Here is a 22,345-nt window from a genome sequence, read left to right as displayed (position 1 = left end):
CCATAAATGCCCTTGTTGTAGCATTTTCTGATACTGGTACTGTCTTTATTATAGCTGTCCCATGATTGTTGTTTTATCATGTTTAAGTTTAAGGTTAATAAGAACCGAAACGCACCAATAACGCACGTGTGTGGTTAAGTTGTGGCTTGTTTTTCGAAGGTTATGTAATCACTGTGGCAAGTTTACATGAGTCAACTATATCTAACCACACGATCAAATGTCAGACGGACTTTGTAGAGGACCGATGTGTTGATGAATGCACCGCCTCGGGACCCGCTTCAGAGCGCCGGGCCATTACCCATGGCCGCTCACTGTGTTTACCTTCATTAAATTGCCTGAAAACACCAAGCTGCGACAGTATAATCATATAGGCCGCTACACACTTCAGACTGGTTGCTTAGAAGTCCATATTCAGTTTGTTTGTTCTTTAGAAAGGAGACATCCGGTTACCAGGCCTCATTATAGCCTCTTTTCCAACTTTCATCAACAAGTATAGCACCTCATATATTGGCCTTGAAACACATTGCAGTCCAAACGCTCTTGTGCAAAATTAATTACTAAATTACTAATCTCTCTCTCTCTCTCTATATATATATATATATATATATATATATATATATAAATATATATATATTTTTTTCTCTTTCTCTTTATATATATATATATATATATCTTTTTTTTTCTCTCTCTCTCTCTCTCTCTCTCTCTCTATATATATATATATATATATATATATATATATATATATATATATATATATGCATGCTTAATTAATGTTGTATGGGAAGATACATATTATAATGACAATAAAAAAAAAGAATTATTGAAAATACTATAAAAATTGATTTGATGTAAAACATATTGTTGATTGAGATCTACAAAAAGGCACCATCCTGAAGTGAAACATGGCGTCAGATAAGAGTGTTTAATCAGTCGAACCTTTTTTTATTTTCTATTTGTCACAAGTCATTCGCAGTCTGTCACCTAGGAGACGCTTATCTGTCGAGGGGGCTTCTGTTTTAGGAGTTCAATTTGTGTGATGCCTTCTGGTATGGGTGGTCATTGTCTGTCAAGACAAGGAGTGTGCTGGTTGCAGACTGAGATAGGAAAATGAGCGTGTGTGTGTGTGTGTGTGTGTGTGTGTGTGTGTGTGTGTGTGTGTGTGTGCGCGAATTGGGCAGTAAAACGTAATGACTGACATTTGAAAGACGCAAACTGGACCACTAAAAACCTGACCTTGATGTCACCGGCTGGCTGCAGAGTGGAGGCACATGGTGTGTATTTGTGTGTATTTGTGTGTGAGGCTAAGTAACAGCTTACCCAGCACCAGAGTTGGCCAGTTGGCTATCCTCGCCTTCAAGCCTTGGTGGAAAATCTCATGTAGGAACATGATGGTCTCACTGAAGACACAGTGTGAACCCAGTGTAAAAACACCAATTACAACAAAAAAAGATTTGATTATTTGTTTTTTTTATATCCTCATTTTCTCTCTCTCTGCAGCATAATTCACACACCTATTGAGGAAGATGCTGCTGACATCATCGTGGCATATGGGGGGTTTCTTGGAGCTCGCCGCCATCCGCAGAGGTCTGAGGAAACAGTTGACCAGGATGTAGAGCTGGTGGACGTACCTGTCACCACACACACACACACACTATGTGTTAGAAATGCAATTGCATCTTCAAAACACATGTAGTACATGAGCAGAAAATGTTTAATGGAGAATTTGTTAATATTTAATAGTAGGGTTTTGTAAAATGTTGTCTTCCAGTTCAATTAATGTTTTTATTTGTTTCTAACTGAGAATAATTAATAATGAATGCCTCTCCCTGTTGTGTCCCTGACTGTGCAAACACATTACTGATCTTCTCTGGTGTGAAAAAGAATTTGCAACATAAGTGTCCCATATCTTTTCCTCTAACCATGATTCAGATCATCCTAATTCATATACAGGAGGACTGACAGATATGTGTAGAATCTTCTCTCTCAGTGTATGTAATTGTATATCAACAATCAATATATATCATGATATAGAACCGTTTTGGAAATAGAAACCATTGAGAAGTGAAATATGGGATGGTAATGTCTTTTATGACATGTGCTGCAAAGCTTGACAATGATGACAACTTTTCTAGAGTGTGTGCTGCTACTCCAGTATCGACATACTCTGTTTCCGCCTCCACCATGTTGAAGACGATCTGGTTCCTCTTCCTCATGCTCTCAGCGTGAGGAGAGCAGATGTAGTCCTGAACAATGATCTTCCACTTCCTCCGACAGAGCCAGCCCCGCATGAAGCTCTGCACCTGAGGACGTACACGCGATAGCAGCTTTAGACACAATCACGCACATACTGTGAAAAAGACAACAACCAAGAAATGAGTAGAAAGATGTACCTTTTTGATCTTTTTGATATCCGGGTCTTCATTTTCATGGTTGACATGGTAAGGCCGCATCCGCTCCTTAGTTTTGTTCAGAGCTATAATCTTTGAAGATAAATTCAGTCACAAACAAAATGAGCGTACTGTGGGTGACAAAATATCAGACAAATACACAACGGCACAATAAACTACAGTAAAATCACATAATATAGAAACAATGATGGTAAGAAGTGATAATTCACAAGGATATTATATTCCAAAAGGAGCAACCAGGTTGAATGTTGTCTCCGTGATAGTCGTGCAGTGTGTGCACAGTGAACTGTTGATGTGTTTGCAGCAGATAGACATCAGACTTCTTAATCTTTGACCATTTGGTGCCTTCATTCAGAAAGAAAATGGGAGCGGAGGAGGAAGGCTGCTATCAGCAGGTGACAGTAAGGCTTTCGTGTGCTGAAGTGCATTATGGGGCACAGCAGGTAGTGACAACAATCCTAGCCCTGCAGATATTTCCAGCACAATCTATGGAAACCGTAACATCGCAGTCTTTTAAAGAGCAAGTCTAACTAATTATAACCTTTTATCATTTTTACAGCCATGAAATACTCTCTTCAGGCCGCAGAGTCCGATTAGCCTTTCGACGTGTGACATTTACTCTCTGCAGATGAAAAAAAAAAAATCAGCCGTACATGTGACACTACGCAAAGGGAATGCGCCAGCAAGATGCCAAACTCAAAAAAGGTGTGCAAAAAAAAAAAGGAGAAATAAAATGTCATTTCACATAGTAAACCTAATCATAGAATCGCACCGCTTCTCTTTAAATAACTGTGATAACTAACTTCAAACACAGCTGGTTAAACTTTCTTTTCTTGGCAACGCTTTCTTTGGTGGAGAAATCAACCTGGCAGAGGTTGAGACTTTCTCTTGTACGGTATCACTTTCACCTATTTGTTTTTGCTCTCCGGCCGCTTAACCACACGAGTTTATCGCTGAGGGAGAAAAGCATGAAAGAGGAAACCAAAGACATCTCCAGCCGCACGCTTTCCTCCTCATTTTCTCGTTCACCAGCACTCTCATGAAAAAGGCAGCGGAGAGGAGCCAGTCTGCCAACTGTTGACAGTTACAGTGGCTAGTTGGTTTAATTATTCATAAACATAGAGCGCAACACACACACACACACACACACACACACACACACACACACACACACACACACACACACTCACACACACACAAACAAGAGTGTGTTTTAATGAGATGGATCACCAACTGCATACTGGCTCTCAAAGTGTAATCCTTTTTTTATGAGCAGCCCAATTACACAGGCAGATGTTTCCGAATATAAAACGTCTTTCGTTAGCATTTTCGTTATCGACATGGCTCCCCGTATCCCGCCACAGAGGCATAATCACAGCGTGTAGCGAGGAGAAGCGTCCACAATAGCCGCTCTGACGGAGAATTACAAACAAAAAGCAGCGTAACAGGCTAATCCATTAAACATTGTGTTATTTCTTCCCGGAGGCAGGAATAGCCGCGACAAGCGAGATATTTAAACAAGCCATTATTGACACAGATGAGCCAAGACAGAATTGGAAATGGCGATGGAGCTGTGATTTACGCAGATGTTAGCAGCTGGCCCGGAATTACATTGCAATCAAGCACCTGTACATAGAAAATAACTCTGCAGTGCATTCTGGCCATCGAGGAGACACAGAAGGGAACGCTTCTTATCTGAGACGCATAATGATCTGGAAAATCATAGGAAATCTCAAATTAGCAATTCAACTAAAAAGACAATGAAAAAGCTTTATTTTATTTTAAAGAACTATCTAATTTTGGTTCACTTGATACTCCTTCAACTAATCAAAACCGAGACCTTTTTGTTCATGCAAAGCCAGTCAGATGACCATGCAACACAGCTGTGGGCAAGATAGATAGATAGATAGATAGATAGATAGATAGATAGATAGATAGATAGATAGATAGATAGATAGATAGATAGATAGATAGATAGATAGATAGATAGATAGATAGATAGACAGATAGATAGATAGACACACAGACAGTGATGTCGGGATCCAACGTAGGCTCACTTATTGTTTACTTCAGAAACGATTGGAGCTATTGATCTAATTACCATAAACCAATAATTACCTGCTGTCGTTTGTGTGCGTGAGAGAGAATTGTAATTAGTTGTGATTAACAACGTTGTGGAGGTCAGTTGTTTTTTTTGTGTCAGCGCGCTCATCTGATTGATCAGGCCGTGACGGCAGAACAGAAAGGTGTTGCGTTCGATAAGCGTAGCGTTTTTTGGCAGCTGTTTTGTAAGTAAGCTGATGGGCTGTCTTTATTGAGCCGTGGGCTTCTCCTCCTACGCTCAGAGGGGAATGAGCACCGTTCACACCCACTCCTCCGCTGCAATAAACGCAGCTGTGAGAACACACACACACAGCATAGGGATGGATAGATATACATATAGATACAGCATGGACACTGCTCAACACTTGCTGGTCTTCTATGGTGCGTCTGTTGTGCTATGCAAATCCTGCTTAGTTTACACATGCATTGCGTCCCGAGGGTACGCAATTGGACACCTTACAGGTGTGTAGGTGTGCGTTTGCGTGCTGTACCTCTGATTTGAGCCTCTCGATTTCTGTGCCCTGATCTTCCAGCTGGGTGCGCAGCTGATTGGCGGCAACCTTCTCCGTCTCCACTATCTGTACGAGGTGGATGTATTTCTGCATCAGCACCTCTCGTTCAATGATGATGTCAGAGTAACTGGAAACCAAGAGAAGTCCACAAATAGATATCAGTTATATGAAGCACTTATAGCATACACAAGATGTGTCATATGTATTGCTTCTGTCCCCCATTGTGTGTTATGGCAGAAAAGTAGGGAATAACAAAAACAAAGTGTATTGAAATTAATGCTTAAAAACCCTGTAAACCTATTGTTCGGTCCTCAGTGGTGTTGGAGAAGGTGATGTCACATGTTTCAGTGCACTTATCTGTGTTTGAATCCAAACCTGATGCCAGTTGTGGGATTGTTTGGTAATGTTGCCAGCACTGTACATCAAATCTGATCAAGTCACAAACACACAGCCCTGGTAAGGCAGATTCAAGTTCCTATAATAATAACTAAACTAAGAATGTTTCTCTGAACTTCATTGCATCTACAAAATGCATCTACTGAGCAGATTCCAGACAGCTGTTCCTCCAGTGACACATCAAAATGTCTTTTGCCAAAGAAAAGCCTCTTCACTTTCATGGTCCTGCACACCGTCACATGGGTTTTTCTGGCTGATTAAACGTATGCTTAGACAGAGCTATGCTGGGACTTACATGAGCACATCACTGTTTACACCTGACATCCCCATGCGTTTTGGGCAAGTCATTCTCACACCAATGTCACCACTCTATGCTCAGGCAGCGGTAACTCACAGTAAGTCCACCCTAAAGCATACTCTATTTGATGGTCTATTTGACTCTAAGCGGACCATCATTTACTAAATGAACATCATGCTTTATGGAAGAAGACTTGAAACTAGAGATTGAGACCATAAACTCATGTTTACAATGTTTACTGAGGAAATAAATCATGTGAGTCATGAGTCATTTTTTCATAGACTTCAATACAATCTGACTTCTTTTAGCAATCGTAGGAGTCGCCCCCTGCTGGTCAGCAGAGAGAATGCACATTTTAAGACACTTCCGCATTGGCTTCACTCGGTTGCCACTTGGTTACTACTGAGTGACTAACGAGTCACGTGACTAGCGATTGACAAACTAGTCACGTGACCGTGACAAAGAATGTCAAATTTAACACAAACAGCAGCTTCCTGGATGTATTAGTTTTGTTTATGGTTCTCACAGGCTTTTTGAGACATTGTGGACAAAGACAGCTTAAGGATTTGAGAACCTACTGGAGATGAGAATAAAGAGGAACAAAAGGATAGCTTCCGTCTGGATGATGTTTTTTCCTTTTACATCCTTGTTCGGCGACGCATCAGGAAGTGCTATCGTTAACACTAACAAAAAATACGCAGCCAAATGCATCCCTGAAGTAGTTCGAGTGGTAGGATCACAATTGGTCTTGCTAGTCGTTTACACTCTTATTTAGATGCACTCGCCCAGGACACATGTTAATGCCTGGCGTAAACAGGTTGGTGCTAACTGATACCAATGTTTGTTTTTTTAGAGTAATGTCATAGAAGAACCATTTTTGGTTCCAAACAACCCTTTCTATGACGTGTTCTTTAAAAAAACATAGATTCTTCCCAGGAAGAATTAATGGGGCTTAGATTTTATGAGCGGTGCAGGAAGGGAGATTGATAACATATAAGTTGTTTAATTGACTTTCAATATTGTAATTATCTTTGATAAATGAACCCTAGCCAACAGTGATATATTCAGTTTACTCTAATAAGCGGTGGAAATAGCACATTGAGGAACTCCTGGAACACTCTCAACAAGTCCTCCATGAAGGAGGCAGAGTTTGAACACTCTGGAAAAGACATATCCATCCATTTCCCTGGCAGAAATCGCAGAGGTATTCAAAGAAATGGGAAGCGGCAAGATGCCAGTGGTGGATGAGATTAACCCTGAGATGTTAAAGGCTCTGGACATTGTTGGGCTGTCTTGGCTGACACTCCTATTCAGTATTGTGTGGAGGTTAGAGACAGTTAGAGGCTCCAACAAAAAGCTCAGATCTAAGAGGAGCAATGCGGATGCCTTCCCGACAGTGAACCAATGGACCAGCTCTTTACCCTGCAGGGCTGTTGGAGGGGTCATGGGAAGTTGCTCATTCACTCTACATGTGTTTTGTGGACTTGGAGGACTCTGATTGTGTTCCTTGGGGAAAGTGAGAGCTGTGCCCGTGTCCTCTATACAAAGTCAAACACGTTTCCAATTGGTGTTGGGTTAGAGTTGTCCGTTGTCACTGATTTGTGATGTTCATGGACTGAGCATGTTAAATATCCATTCATGGTATTTTTTCGAACAGGGAAGGAAATAAGAAGAAGAAGAAAGAAATTAGTAATAATAATAGGCATTATATTTTCCTCCTCCTCATCTTTTAAGCCAGTGTGAAGAATTGGGGGGACCAATGTTCTCAATATCATCACAATCTCAATGTCTCCCATATCATGTCCAGGTCAGCATGACGGTATTAGCGTTGCATTCATCCGGACTGTAGAACAGCTGGTCACGTCAGGCAGCCACCCAATTCTCATAGAAGGCCATGTCTCAGGTCACGTTCCTGGTTATTCAGCTCAATCCCAGCTCCCTGTCACGGTATCGGTGAAAGACAAGCCGCCTTTCCGGTGCGTTCTGTCCAGCTGAGGAGGAGATGTGAAGACGTCCAGGCTCAGATTATCGCTCAGTAGCTTGGACATAAACGTGATGGGGTCTTCAGATCCTTGAGGTTCTGTTAGTGTGTAGGAACTGCGTGATTGCAGGTCCTCCAGTCGGAAGAACAGGGAAGCATTTTGGTTCTGCAATCGTTCAAAGTTCTCGCCCACTAGCAATTCTGTCGAAGTGCAGTCCTTAAATGGGGTTTCCTGTAGCACACTGAGGACCGGACAAGTTACCTTTTTAATATACTAGGTAATGATTCAGTGTCGTCATATCTTCTTTCATATTAGCCTGACGATTGGCCAGTTCTGAAATTAAATCAGCGATGGTGATGTCAAGAGGCTCGTTGTTGTTGCTGTTCTGAGCAGCTGCAGTTTTACTTTCTAGCTTGCTAAATATGCCATGTCTGGTTATTGTTGTTGCTGTTCTGAGCAGCTACAGCTTTACTTGCTAGCTTGCTAAATATGCCATGTCTGGTTATTGTTGTTGCTGTTCTGAGCAGCTACAGCTTTACTTGCTAGCTTGCTAATAAATATGCCATGTCTGTTTATTGTCTATAAGCTTAGTTAAAGGATGTTAATCCCAAGGATTTTACAAGTAGGTTTCAATTTGTTTGTGAAAATATAATAAGGGAGATTTATTTCCTGACAATCAGTTTTGCAGTTAGTTATTTATATTTAATGGGCTATAAAATGAAAAACCACCAGTATGGCCAAAAATAATGCTCTCTAATCTTAAAGCTCTGTGACGGATGTCATATTTCCGGCTGTACAAAACAGAGAGGTAAAAGCACACATATACCCTTTATGCAAAACCTTGTGTGTACCTTGCCTGCTGGATGGCCTCCACCCATTCATCGCACTCGCTCTCCTCATCCGTTCGAAGCTCCAGAGGCTTCTGTCCATCGTGACCGAACACGATGAGGAAGTAGTGCTGAAGAGAAAGAGAGAGATAAAGAAAAAAGAGCCGTTTACATTTGTGACCTCTTTCTACCCACAAGATGCTTTGGTCGCCCCTTTGAGATGCGCGCCACAGCTAATCCGACATATGGCACACACATATGGAAATGTGGCTGTCAACTACGTTTGCTTTTCACACTCTTTTCTTGCCCAGATTCATCCCGTATGAAGTTCCACAGACCTCACATGAAACAGGCAGAGCACACCGGCACAGAGTGAGAAAGGATGGGGGGGGGGGGTTACAGAGTGCTTCCCTTCTCCACCAACCTATTATCATCATCATCAATTAGCCCCCCCTCTCTCATATTTCCTGTCTGTCTCATTTATTACTCTAATAAATTTCCCAAGCCTCTGCCTTCAAAATACTTCACCGCGTTTACACAAAGACACATGCCAATACATGCCACACACCAACAGTAGTGCGCACACACACACACACACACACACACACACACCAGGCATTATGTGATGTGATAGAGGCTTTTATTCATACGGTCATGTCCTGGGGCACTGGGTTACCAGAAGAGGTGCTATTCTTAGTCAGAGAAGACTGAGTTCTGCATGGACTTTCTCTCTTCTCCTCCTCCTCCTCCTCTCTTCTCATCATCCAACCACCTCTCTCTTCCTCTTCTCCCTCTCTCTCTCTCTTTGCACTTCACCTATCATCCCACTCCGCCTCCTCTGCCCAGCTCGAATAGCATCCTCACATCTCTTGTTGTCGAAAACCCACACCCACTCCACCTCCATCCCCACATCCCTTCATACTCCCCTTGTGTCTCTCTCAGTAAGGGTTCGGTGAACCAAACTGAGTCCAGAGGAGAGACGTTTACCCTGCAGGAGTATGGACGAGCGTCGGCCCCTGCAGTCGGAGATATATAGGCTGGGCAGAGAGACACCGAGGTGATTGAGATGCACGCACACTCAGAGACCTTCCTCCATTTCCATCCTCCTATCCCTGCCATAGCTGTCGTTTCGATTCCCTGGCTGGCTGGATTTCATTACATCATCAATAATCTGTGCTCTAACAGTCTTTGACAGAGAGAAAGCGGAACAGAGCGGGAGCAGTTACATAATATTTCTTAACCGAGTACATATTTCCAAATTGTGTCACCGCCTAACAAGATAACATTTCCATGACAACGCAATATCTGATGCTTCGACCGTGTTTTGCCCTTCCATTTTCTGCTCTTCAACAATGGCTCTCTTCATTTCATGCTTTTATTGATCCGTCCTGTAATTTTAGACGCGAGAAGGAAGTGGAAGTGAAACAATTGAGCAAATTCTGCGATTCTGAGCCCAAGCTGTCTGCACATTTTAGATAATAAAAGGGATGTCTCTAATGACTCCGGATGTTTACGGTGCACGTTATACATCAGGGTCTACAATATAGCTGCCTTTTGTAGCGCTATTAAAGTGAATACACACAAACATCTTCTCACCATGCTGGCATTGATTCACATGATTGCTTTGATTATACAGATGTCACTGTCGTATCATTACATATACGGGAATGATAATTGTTTGACATTGTTTGAATATCAGATATTCAAACAATTTGATATTTGCTTCATACTTACATTTAAAACACCATTCTGATATTACGTCATGTAATATCAGATATTTTTTTTTGTATGTCAGATCTTCATCTGTGAAGTATATTGTCATTGTGTGCTGTGGAGCATGAGTATTGCTATAGAGCTTTTGTTATGAGTGTGCCCTTGTTTTGTTTGTGTCTTTCATGGACACAAAGTCATGTGAAGAAGAAGACGGCAAGCTAGCGAACATGGATTTAAACAATGCGCAATTTTAAATATTCAAAGAGTTCAAATACAATTCCTTCCTCATAAAACATTTGCACTGGTTTGTTAGACTCCGCGGATGCACACTGAGTTTTTGGTGAGAGACAGCGAATGTTAACTTTGTTGGTTTAAGAGGAAAGAAAAATCCCCTTTAAACGTCCCGTTTTCACACTATATATCAGCTTAACTTTAAAGTGCTCCATGTGTATGTTTAAGTGAGTCAAATTAGCTTCATATTCTCACTTGTGTATATATATATATTCAGTTTTACCCCCGCTGTATACTCCTATTTGGTGCAGCGGTGACCCAATTGGCCCCAGGCAATCATTAAAGTTTAATGGTATCACATCCTTTATAGCGGATTTTACATCAGGCTGGACCTCATGGCATTGAAAACATTAACAATGCAGAGCAATGAAATACATTGTAGCGCTGTACCGTGTCCTCGTTAGTCGAAGAGCAACACAGTAGAAGCAGCAAGAGGTCGGTTTCTCCGCGAGCTGTGAACACGCAGCTTCCCAACTCTACAGCACCATTCAGGACCACCGGCGCGCTCTCCCTTCAAATCAGCTCAACTGTACCCTCCATCCCTCAGGGCCTTCACTGTACTGTACGAGATTTCATTTGAACAAATGAAGGTTGAGAAGAAAAGCAAAAGAAACAGAGTTATTTTCATTCTTTTTACATCGCCGACGACCAATTTATCACTCACCTTTTCTTTTGCCTGATCTGAGGAAAAGCTTTTACAGAAATTGAGTCGGAAACTGACAGCGTGACACAAAGGAGTGTGTTTACCACCACTGAGCAAGACACAGAGGCACAATGAAGGGCAAATCTTGCTATTCGGAAGCGATTTTGGGTCAGTCATTTAAAACATGCATGTTGAGAGAACAGACGTGAGGAGTGAGACAGCTTTTCACTGCCCGACAGAGACGGAACATTTGGAACGCACACTATGCAATTCATGGTGCTCTGATGAAATACTTTTCCTTTATTAAAGATTAAAGAGTCAAAGATGAAACTGGACTTGGTGGTGATAGATTTATCAAGCAAACGACGGCTTGGGGATCCAGAAATACTAATGCGTTATAAATATTTAAAAGCAGATGACAGAATGTCGGGATCCACTGATGATTCGGGGACTGGAATAGCAACTAATGATGCAGCACTGCTGTCTGCTTTGGTATGTGCACTGATGAGAGGCCAAGTTGTGGTGTACAGTATTAAAGATGGACCTCAGTTTTTATTTTTATAGCCTTTTATAGCGACTGGCATTTTACTGCTTTGCTGTTGTTTACTTCAGTGGGTAGAAAGAGGCTAAATGTGTATATACTGAGAGTACTGAAAGGCTGAATAACAATGAAGAAAATGCACAGTTACATAGAGCAGTCTCTGTAACTAACCCCGTACACTCAAAAAGGTGTTCTCAAACACTGGCTGATTTGATCTCTCATCAGCTGGAAGTTGGGTGGAGCTATGCTGGGATGCCAATCAAAGGCGGGGTTGGTGATCTTGAAAAACCCAGCCCAGTGTTGCCAACTTGTTTCCACTGAAAGTAGCTTGCAGCACTAGCTTCAAAAGTTGCTAATTCTAGTGAGAGGCTCACCAAGTCGGCAACACTGACAGCTCGTCTATTCAGGTTTCCCTCAAAAGCCACTCCCCCAAAATGATGAATGGACGGGCTTATTACAGTGTTGCAACAGTCACAGCGCATTTGCAGAGCATTTCATTGATTGTTTGAAATAGCATACTACTGTATACATACTACCGTTTCTAACAACAATTTAGAAACGGTAGTATGTGAAAAAAACATACTACCGTATTGAGAGAGACAATATAATCCAGTATAGCTGTTATCAAGCTCCAATACTACAGTACTGCATATTACCGTATATATACTACTGTACTGCATACTACCGTATACATACTACAGTACTGCATATTACCGTATATATATACTACAGTACTGCATACTACCGCACTGCAGCACTACCGTATACATACTACCGTATACATACTACCGTACTGCATACTACCGTATACATACTACCATACTGCATAATACAGTACTGCATATTACCGTATATATACTACCATACTGCATACTACCGTATACATACTACAGTACTGCATATTACCGTATATATACTACCGTACTGCATACTACCGCACTGCAGCACTACCGTATACATACTACCGTACTGCATACTACAGTACTGCATACTACCGTATATATACTACTGTACTGCATACTACCGTACAGCATACTAATACTGCATACTACCATACTAGCGTATATACATATTACAGTATACATATGACATACTTAATCTGTATGTACTCCTCCTTCCACCTAAACATTTAAGTATGATTTCACCAGCAGACTGAAGTGTGCTCAAGCGACATACGGGGCGTCATGGTGCCCCCCGCCAGCTACTCCGTCACATCTCTGAAATCGATCACAGCAAATTTCCAAACTGACCTACTGGGAATCTAAACAGTTACTTTCTCACACACATTCTCACATCAACCAATTAAAACCGAATAAAGAGACATATTAACAGCCTTAAACTGGCTCAAAACACAAGACACAATGCATTGTGGGGCAGCTGAGTACTCCAGTATGAGTGTACTACTACCAGTATGAGTGTACTAGGGGCTTTAAAATGGGCTTGAGTTCACCTTGAACATGGAGTTTAAATGTAATGTTTTCAATGTTTTGTTTTTGTTGCGTCTTAATAGATTTAAAAAATCAGCACTCTCTAACCTCATGATGATAACTCATTGCAATTGATTGTAGAATTCTATTTTCATATCGTACTTGTACAAGTAGAAACCAATAGCTGAATGGACCAGAAGTGAGAAGACAAAAATCACACTCCTCAGCCACCTTTCTAAAACATGGCAGTTTGCAATTGGTTAACCAAACTGCTTATGAAGTGTACACAATTTGTGATACAGTAAATGGGCAACAACATGCAAACCGCTGGCATGGTTATATAGATATAAGCATGAAAATAATTTCTAATTACCAATTCAGAAAAATGTTTCATACAAACAATCTAATGGCAGCCAGGTCAGAAAAATAGATCACTGCGCTGATGCCTTGTCTCACCTCCATATAAAGTATAACGTATATAAAGGGGGCACTGCCACCATTTAGAAAACAATACTGCAAGCAAATATGCAACAGTACACACAAAAACTGTTATTTGCATGAAGTCACAGGAAAGTAAAAGTTATTCTATTCCATAAATAATTGGATTAAATCTATAAACTGTGGGATTTTACTTTGTGATGCAGGGGAAACCAATCAGTGGTTGGCTCATGGCATGGCCTTCGCCATGAGTATTTGCAATTCACATGTGACATGAGTCTAATCCTATTCTGTAGATCCATATGTGCTGATTAAAAAGTAGGAAGGGAAAAGAAATCATTAACAAGCTGTTTTAATACAATGTGCTCCACTGGATGCTGAAGTATAATGTGTCTCCCCCTCTGCACTGCTGTGGTGAGGCAGGGACTGCACACTGATCCTGAGTCCCGCAGGGTAATAATTACCATTACAGAGAAGTACAACAGAGAAGAGGCCAGATTCATGTGTGTGTAGGTGGGACTTTAGAGAGAGACAATATAATCCATACACTGGATTTCCTGATTGTGTGTGTGGGGGGGATAAGACAACAGAACCACATGTAGTTATTGTGAACGGTTGTTAATGCAGAGCTAATCTCTAACCACCTGTTATTGGCATTCTCACGGAGGAACAATAACTAAAAAATATCATCGTTGGCTGCATATTGATGACAAATATTAATTATTTAGGTTTGGAAAAAATCTATATATACAGATTCTGATCATATTCTACTGAAAAAGACACAATATACAAAGGGGAAACCCGCCTACTTTGAATAAAGATATGATAATAAGAAACGGAGGCACATAAAGAATAATTAAAAAGGTACATACACTACTATTTTAACACTGTGGGTGTTTTTTTTTTAAATAACAGATATATTGCAGACAGAATTTGACGACAGATTGGAATTGTGTGCACAGAATAGGGCGTAAGATATGTTTCAGGCCGTTATAAGAGTTAAATCAGTTACTGAAACAATAAAAGTAATTTGTGAGAGGAATCTTTAGAGAGATAAATAGGCTAGAAGGGATGTGGGTTCACTTTTCCACCCACCAGTCTACTGCATCAGACTCAATCTGCCTCTCTCCCATTCCTGTCGTTTCTCAGCGCCTGTCGTGCTCACACAGGAGCAATAATGTCTTTTTTGTGCCGAATGGAGCTCTAAGGACAAGAACAAAGAAACGTCATGAATGCCTTGTGCATTTAAATAATATAAATTGGACCTTATTTATTGTCGGCACACCATTGCATCTTCTTTAATAAGTGGCCCGGTGTCAGCCATCATATCTGCCATGATAAATACCGTCGTGGAGAATGTGCTTATTTGCATTTCTGCCGCGATCAATAAAGGCTACATATTAGGCTGCCAGCAAACAATTAGCATAGCTTAGTATGAACACTGGAAAGAGGGCGAAGCGGCTAGCGTGGCTCTGTTAAAGTGAACACAATCGATCTCCCAGCACCTCTAAAGCTAAGTCAGCACGTTGTATCTTGTTTGTTAAATCCACACTAAAGCCAAGAGTAAAAACAATCACTTTTTTTTTCGATTTCATGAGGCCCTCCTAGAGTTTGCCATTTTGGGAAATTTGGTTATTCGCTCTCTTGAAAAGAGTTAGATGATATTATCAATACCACTCTAATGTCCGTACGGTAAATATGAAGTTATGGTCAGCAACCAGTTAGCTTAGCTTAAAAAAGAACCGCACCAGGACAACAAGACTTCAAGAAGTCACTGCATCACATCCGTTAAACTAAAAATTTACATTTACATCTTCTGTTATTGTACAGTTTATACAAAGGTGCTATACGGTGTTCATCAGCATTAGAGGTGCTGGTAGGTGGATCGTGTTTCAGTTGGACAGAGCCAGGCTAGTTTACACTCTTCATGCTAAGTTGGCAAGAAGGCAAAAAAGCATATTTCCCCAAATGGCAAACTATTGTTTCCTTTAAAATGCTTTGTTTTAGGACAGCCAACAACTATATTACATTAGTGTATCAACTAACATGAGATGTAAAAGCAAATGTGGCAGTTTTAACATAGTTCCTCTTGTAACCTGGGCTTACCTTTCCCTCTTATTTATATCCTTATTAGGATACATTGTATAGTTCCAGAAAAACAGACAAAAATGTCCAGGTTTTGGACACAGAGGCAGAGGCTGAGACAGGAGTAAAGTCACTGAGGTTTATTGGAAATGTCCAATAACGTAAGCAGGCCGGTAGACAGGCAGGCAGGCAGAACTCTGGAGCTGGAGTCGGGGCAATAATCCAGCTGCTGGTCCTGAGCAAGAAGACAGGCACGGTTAGGGCATGGGATCAACAGGACGTTTTCAGAATCTAAATAGTTACGTCTTAGCGGCAGCTAGAACTAACTCGAACAGAGTCTATAGTCCGGCGCAGACTGAGAGCAGGAGTGGAGCTTTTGAAGGCAGCTGGTCAATCAAGCCCCAACTCCAGCACAATTAGCCACCTACACACCAAGAGAGAGAGAGGGAGAAAGAGAGAGCCTAGTAGGCAGGTGAGGAGGAGGGCATGACATTTCTAGAGCTTTTTGCTGAAAGGAGCTGTTGAAAAAGGCCCCCGAGGTGGACAGTTTTTTTTAACTACAAGTATAGGCGCGCTCACATTACACATACTTGTATGATGAGGATTGATGATGTGAAATTATGAGGGCAGCATTCAAAGGAATAGTTTACTATTATGGGGAATCCACTTATTTGCTGTCTAATTGAGAAAATCGATACCTGTGTGTTGAGTGTGGAGCTTTGGCCTGGAGGTTATTAGCGTAGCAAAGCACAAACACTGGAAGCAGGGGCAACAGCAAGGCATGGTTCTCTTTAAAGAAAACAAATAATTAATAAAATCCCTGGCGAACACCAACCCTTGGTGAAAACAAGACTCTGGGAAGTCACTGCTCCCATCTGTTGATCCAAAAGAGATAGTTACAGCGCGTAACTCGCCCCCGCCTCTCATCTTTACGCTAGACTAAGCTAATCGTGTCCACGGTGTCTGTAGCTCCACGCACAAGAGTGGCATCAATCTTCTCAACTCTGCCGTTTGTCTAGTTCATAAACATCAGGTCATTTGCCGACAATGGTTCTCATAGAACAGGGAGAAGAAAACAAGACTGCTGTGAGCCGACCCCTCGTTGTCCTCCCTACTTTGATTAAAGCAGCATTTCAAACAGAGGAGACACACAACAATCTGATTATTTTGATCCGGCACTAATGAGATCCATAATGGCTCAAACCCTTGGCAGACTTAAGAGGAAAATGAAAAGCAGCCCGCAGAGGGAAGCAGATCAGACTTCAGTAACATGGGGAGAATTGGTTCCTTGATGCAGACAAACGTGAGGCTCTGAGAGGGACGTTTAGAGCCATACGAGCATTGTGATGAGAAGTAATCACACACACACACTCACATGGAAGTCAGCACTGACTTTCCTTGCATGAAGTCTAGTGAGGAAGGAGAACCTTATAAACACTCTTTCCATAAGACGATGCAGCCGGATCACACCGCACTCCGCAAGGATGGAGGGAAGCATCCTTGATGACGATGCAGAGTCTTAGATTCTGTAAACACGGAACATAATGGGCATCAATGTCTGACAAATATTCCTCATTCACATTTACGCCAACACATCTATGAAGACCAAGTACCGTTTGCTCTGGGGGTGCAAAACATAACATTTCAGAACAATATTTCCGCAAATACTAGCGTTTTAGAAAACACAAGGCCAAACCGAATACACTGTTCAATTCCTTCCTTCAATAAATAAGTAGGGATAGTCTTGATTATTTTACACATGTAATGCCGTCATACTCGAAACATAAACATGGCAGGGAACAAAATGTTTTGCTGCTGTATACACACAAATCTGGCTACCCCTTAGAAGCTTCTAATATGGCCTGCTGTTTTTTTTAAAAACATTTTGTCAACAAGTGGATTGTGGGTTTCCAAAACCCACAAAAATGAGCGTACAATGTTGTGAACAAATAATTACACTAGGATGGTGGGAACAATAATGAATGGTGATGGACAATAAACGCCCCGCAAACACCGTAGCAAGGTAAACACACACAAACATCAAAACAGCAGTTACTTTGTCTTTTAGTCAAAAAAAAAAAAAAAGAATTCAGTGCCATCATACGAGTGAACTTTTGTTTCATCACCAGCATATTCTGTATCTTTCTGGTACACTAGAAACCAGTATCGGCCAAGCCTGAAATACGACCTGCTCGACCTACCTCTGCTCCATCAACCGAACCACAACCACCACGAACATGTCGAGTAATGCCTTTACTCTTTCCACATTTTTAGCTGTGCACTCTGAGCCATGCAGTTGTCAAGCTGAGCCCTTTCAGCTTTTTGAGAACAACAATCTGACATCTTTCCTCACCGGAGAAGCCAACTGATAAACTCTGTTCACAAAAACTGACACAACTTTTCCTTTTAACTATAAGCAAACTATAATTATTGCCTTGTGGCTGTATGACCAGACCAGTTACAGTTTGCATCCATGCCATCCCTTCATCATATTATCCTATCAGACATTTGTGAAAGAATTGTCAAAATTAGCATATGAATTATTGAGTTATGGCCCACAAAGCGTTTTGTGACCTTTCACTATTACATTTTAATCTGTTCAAACCTTGAAGTCCAGGTGGATACATTGTACAAAATTAGCAGAAGGCGTTTATGGATATCACCAGAATGGGACTGACGTGAGGTCACCTGGACCTTAACCTTTAACCTCCAAAATCACATCAATTCATCACCGAGTCCAGCATTTCTTGACATATAGCGCTCACGAGAATGGACCGGACGGACAGATAAGCCGGCCACAGCTTTTGCATGCAGGGAGGCATAAAAGAACCTTCCTTTGATCCATAGCATTATGATTTTAGCGCTGTCATTTGTGTTGGCCAATTTAAAATAAACAGCATTGATGTCATCCATGATTAGTCTTTTGTTTGGATCCTCCACCACCGGCGTACCGAGGTGATGCTCCCGACCTGCAGAAAGAAAGCAACACCATGGCCTTTGAAACGATTGGACCAAACACGACACATGGTTGGCGACCCCGGGTGCATGGACTCCGCTGAACTGTGCACCTCCCTGAGATCTTTAACCGACCCAAGCCTTGATTGACAACTCATACACAGCTGAATCCACACACACACACACACACACACACACACACGCGTGAGTTCACATCAGCGATGCACGTGCACAGTCGCCGTCGAAACTATGGAGACATGTTATCTGGAGGGCTCGTGTCTCTCTGAGCGTACAACAGAGAGAGAGTAGATGTGTGTTATTTGCGTGGTTGCATTGTGGCTCACTGTGGGGGTGTGATACTGCAGGTTGTTGGCAGGCTCACTCCACTTGCACAGAAAAAGATGGAGAGCGAGAGCAACTGATGGAGAGATAAGAGGCCTTCTCTCACTTTAACCTCCACCGAACCCAACACAACCCGCAAGACCAGACTGAAATGATCGATGATCGAGCCTCGATCAGCAACACACACAAACACACACAAACACACACAAACACACACACACAGCCTCATAACCCAGATAAAAGTAGTTGGTTTTCGGCGTCCTGTTTGCATGGCTACGTAGTTAAACAGTTACGTAGAGTGCAGATTGTAAACAACCCGAATTAAACATCGCAGCTGTAGTGCGAGAGTGAGACAGAATGGGTGGAGAGAGAGAGAGAGAGAGAGAGAGAGAGAGACAGTCGGCGCGAGTGAAAATGAAATTGCCAAGCTTACATCAGTGCGAGAGGTAGGACCCACGTGTAATCCTGCCCTCAAAAAGAGAAATTTGTCCTCCTTTCATCATTAATAATAACAACTCAATAACGGATATAAAGACAAAACGCGCCTTGCGTTACTAATTGAATAAAACCACACTTCTCCTGGCTCTCCTAAAGCCTCTTCCCCCATTTGCACACATCTGGAATAAATTGTCTTTAGGCATACAGTACTATTAAAAAGGGACTGATGTCTACTGTAATGATAATTGGTGGCTATTTTCTGACCTCTCGGGTGATTAATTGTGAATGCACATGATATCTCTTTAATACTTGCACAAACTGTAAAAAAAAAAAAAAAGTCTCTCTCTTGTAGCCCCCTGATGTAGACACATGCAGATTGTTCTTTGATTGATGGTCTTGTGACCAACGCAGGTTCTCAATGAAAAGCGTGTGCAAAGGGTAATTCAAATGTTTCCTAGAAACAAGATCTCCCGAGCTGTTGCCGCAACAATGCCGAGGCAACTTCCAGGAGCGCAGGCACCAACAGATTAAAAAATGTTTTATTCCCACTTCTTTGAAGTCACCTTTTTTTCCGCACTGTATTTCAGATCACAAGATATCTAAGAACACTAAACATGACCCACAACTAAATGAAGCACATGACATGAGTATTGCCGACGTAATGTTGGCAATCCTGGGGAAATTATATTTCATTAAATGTAAAGATGATGTAGATTTATCGCAAGGACACATTAAATATGCATGTGATACGTATAGGGTGTAGAGGGAAAATGTGTGCTTAGAACTTTATAGCTTCCATGAGGTTAAACGGCTGAAGAGAACCAGTTGCTTCCCACTGTCAGACTGGAAATCATTTTGACTTTGAACTAAGAGGACATGTCTGATTGATCCACACGAGGTGGAGTTCACAATAACCTGAACATGTGACAGGCTGTCAGGTGTACACACAAGTTGTTGTCAGAAAATTGTGTGACCTCAGAGAGATGAGTCGAAAGAGTGAAAGAGAGAAATACATTTGTGTGAAAGGACCTGATTTGATTTGATTTTTTTTATTGGAAAAATACATCCTGTGGGGACTCCCGTACCAGCCCACACATCTGAATCTTTGGGGTCTGATCACCTGCTGCTCAGAGAGGGATGATGCACTTTACAATGCAGGACTGAAACAAGAGAGGCCGAGCTGCTGCAGCCACTTCAGTCTGATGATGCACGAGCCACTTGCTCTTGAGCACTTTGAACTTCATTTTTGTGATTTGGAAAAAAAGGTTTCACACAACAACAACAACAAAACAGAGGAACGGTCACTATAAATCTCGGTGGAAAGCACGGGGTTGAGTGAAGAACACAACACATAGCTCGATATGTATCTGAGTGGAGAGCACCATTATTTGTCATTTGATGCCAGTGTTCTTGGGGCATTTTTTTGGGGAAGTTGTACCATCGGATTAGATGTGGGAACAGTCATTCACAGCAGGGTTTGGTGGATTATCGCACCCCCCTTATCTCTTTCACAACTCTCACCTGTTTCTCCAGCGCTTCCTTCCCAGTGGTGGACATCTTGGGCGCCGGGGAGCGCTCGCAGGTGCATCCTTCCAACAGGTAAATCCCGGCAGGTCTCGCGCTCTGCTCGTTCTCGGAGTAGAACAGAATGTTCTGGTAGAGGGCGAAGAACTTCTCGTGCCACCGGCTGTTCTCCGCCGTCTTCTTGCTCAGGTAGCCGCGCTTGGTGCCCTCTTTACGCGCGACCGCCGACAGAAACAGCGCGTGCCCTTCGTTGTAGCGGACGCTCTTCTGCATGTTTGCCGCACAGTTTGGACGAGAAGAGAGGGGGTGAGGGGGGGCGGGGGGCGTAGGTGGTGAGGGGGGACGAGCGGAGCTCTCACCGCGAGCCTGGAGGGGTTTGCGCGTGAACTTTCCCCACCGAGAGACGCGCGGCTTAGCGGCGCCGCGGCGCACCGAAAAGTTGCCCCGCTGACGGGAGCGCTTCTGCAGAGGAACTCATAGTGAAGACGTCCATAGGTCCATGCTGCTCGACCAAAATAAAACAACATATACACGCTCCCATAAACAAACAAACAAACAAAGCGAGAGGCGTGTCGTTCACAAAAGGAACCCTCAAGTGACAGAACCACAGACTGGATAAAGTGTAATCGGCTTTGACAGTCTCTCTCTCTCTCTCTCTCTCTCTCCCTCTCTCTCTCTATCAGAGAATTAAAGGCGGAGCATGAGTTATGTGCGTGTGCGTGTGCGTGTACGTGTGTGTGCGTGCGTGTGTGTGTCTGCGTGTGCGTGTCTTTGAGAGGGCGTGAGAGCTGGAGATGTAATGCAGATTTTCCCAGTGCAATTGTGGTGATTTGTGTCTGCATCATTAATCGCGTTGTATTAAAGAGAGCATACAAGGAAAGAAGACAAATGTGAAGCCTCCTCATGTCAAATGATGTTTCCTTATAAATAAATAAATAAATAAATGAAAGTTGATCATTTAAAAAGGGGAGTTTCACCGATCTTACACATTACAGTCTGTTTACGGGCTTATGAAGTGCAGCTGCATACAGTGAAAAGAGTTGTATAAAACCATTTGAGGCACTGGAGGGAGCTGAAGACTTTTTTTTTTTTTTAAAGGCCTCATGTGATGTCTCGAGGCAAAGTCGGTTGGGGGCTGAAAACTAAGAGTTTTGAAAATGTAAACAAGAGTTGTGGAGAAAGATGTGATCTTTACACGCTAAAGACTTAAATGCTATTAGCCACTACAAGCACAACACATCCGAATCCCCAACCAAACTAGCAGCAGCCTATTTGCATTGTGGGTAATGTAGGTATCCACAGAGTGACAAGAAAGAAGGATGCGTGGAATAAAGAATGAATCGATTTTTATTTAAATCAGTTGATATACAGTGGGTACGGAAAGTATTCAGACCGCCTTACATTTTTCACTCTTTGTTT

The 22,345-nt window shown here is 42.1% G+C and overlaps 1 protein-coding gene across 4 annotated transcripts in view; it reads right to left on the bottom strand.

Moving 5' to 3' along the window:
* Window positions 1–21,199, bottom strand: part of rasgrf2b (Ras protein-specific guanine nucleotide-releasing factor 2b) — a 38,244-nt gene extending 17,045 nt beyond the window's left edge. For all 4 annotated transcript variants that reach the window (XM_034541836.1, XM_034541837.1, XM_034541838.1 and 1 more), the window contains exons 1-7: window positions 20,924–21,199; window positions 8,554–8,660; window positions 5,006–5,153; window positions 2,394–2,483; window positions 2,167–2,303; window positions 1,515–1,631; window positions 1,321–1,400 (exon numbers count right to left, since the gene is read on the bottom strand). In XM_034541836.1, coding sequence (XP_034397727.1) covers window positions 1,321–1,400; window positions 1,515–1,631; window positions 2,167–2,303; window positions 2,394–2,483; window positions 5,006–5,153; window positions 8,554–8,660; window positions 20,924–21,199 — 955 coding nt within the window. The remainder of the gene's footprint in view (window positions 1–1,320; window positions 1,401–1,514; window positions 1,632–2,166; window positions 2,304–2,393; window positions 2,484–5,005; window positions 5,154–8,553; window positions 8,661–20,923) is intronic.
* Between the last annotated feature and the right edge of the window lie 1,146 nt (window positions 21,200–22,345).

This window comes from Cyclopterus lumpus, chromosome 9, assembly GCF_009769545.1.
Source record: "Cyclopterus lumpus isolate fCycLum1 chromosome 9, fCycLum1.pri, whole genome shotgun sequence".
NCBI lineage: Eukaryota > Metazoa > Chordata > Actinopteri > Perciformes > Cyclopteridae > Cyclopterus > Cyclopterus lumpus.
Note: the sequence above shows the minus strand (reverse complement) of the source record. Positions and strands in the feature narration are given on the sequence as shown.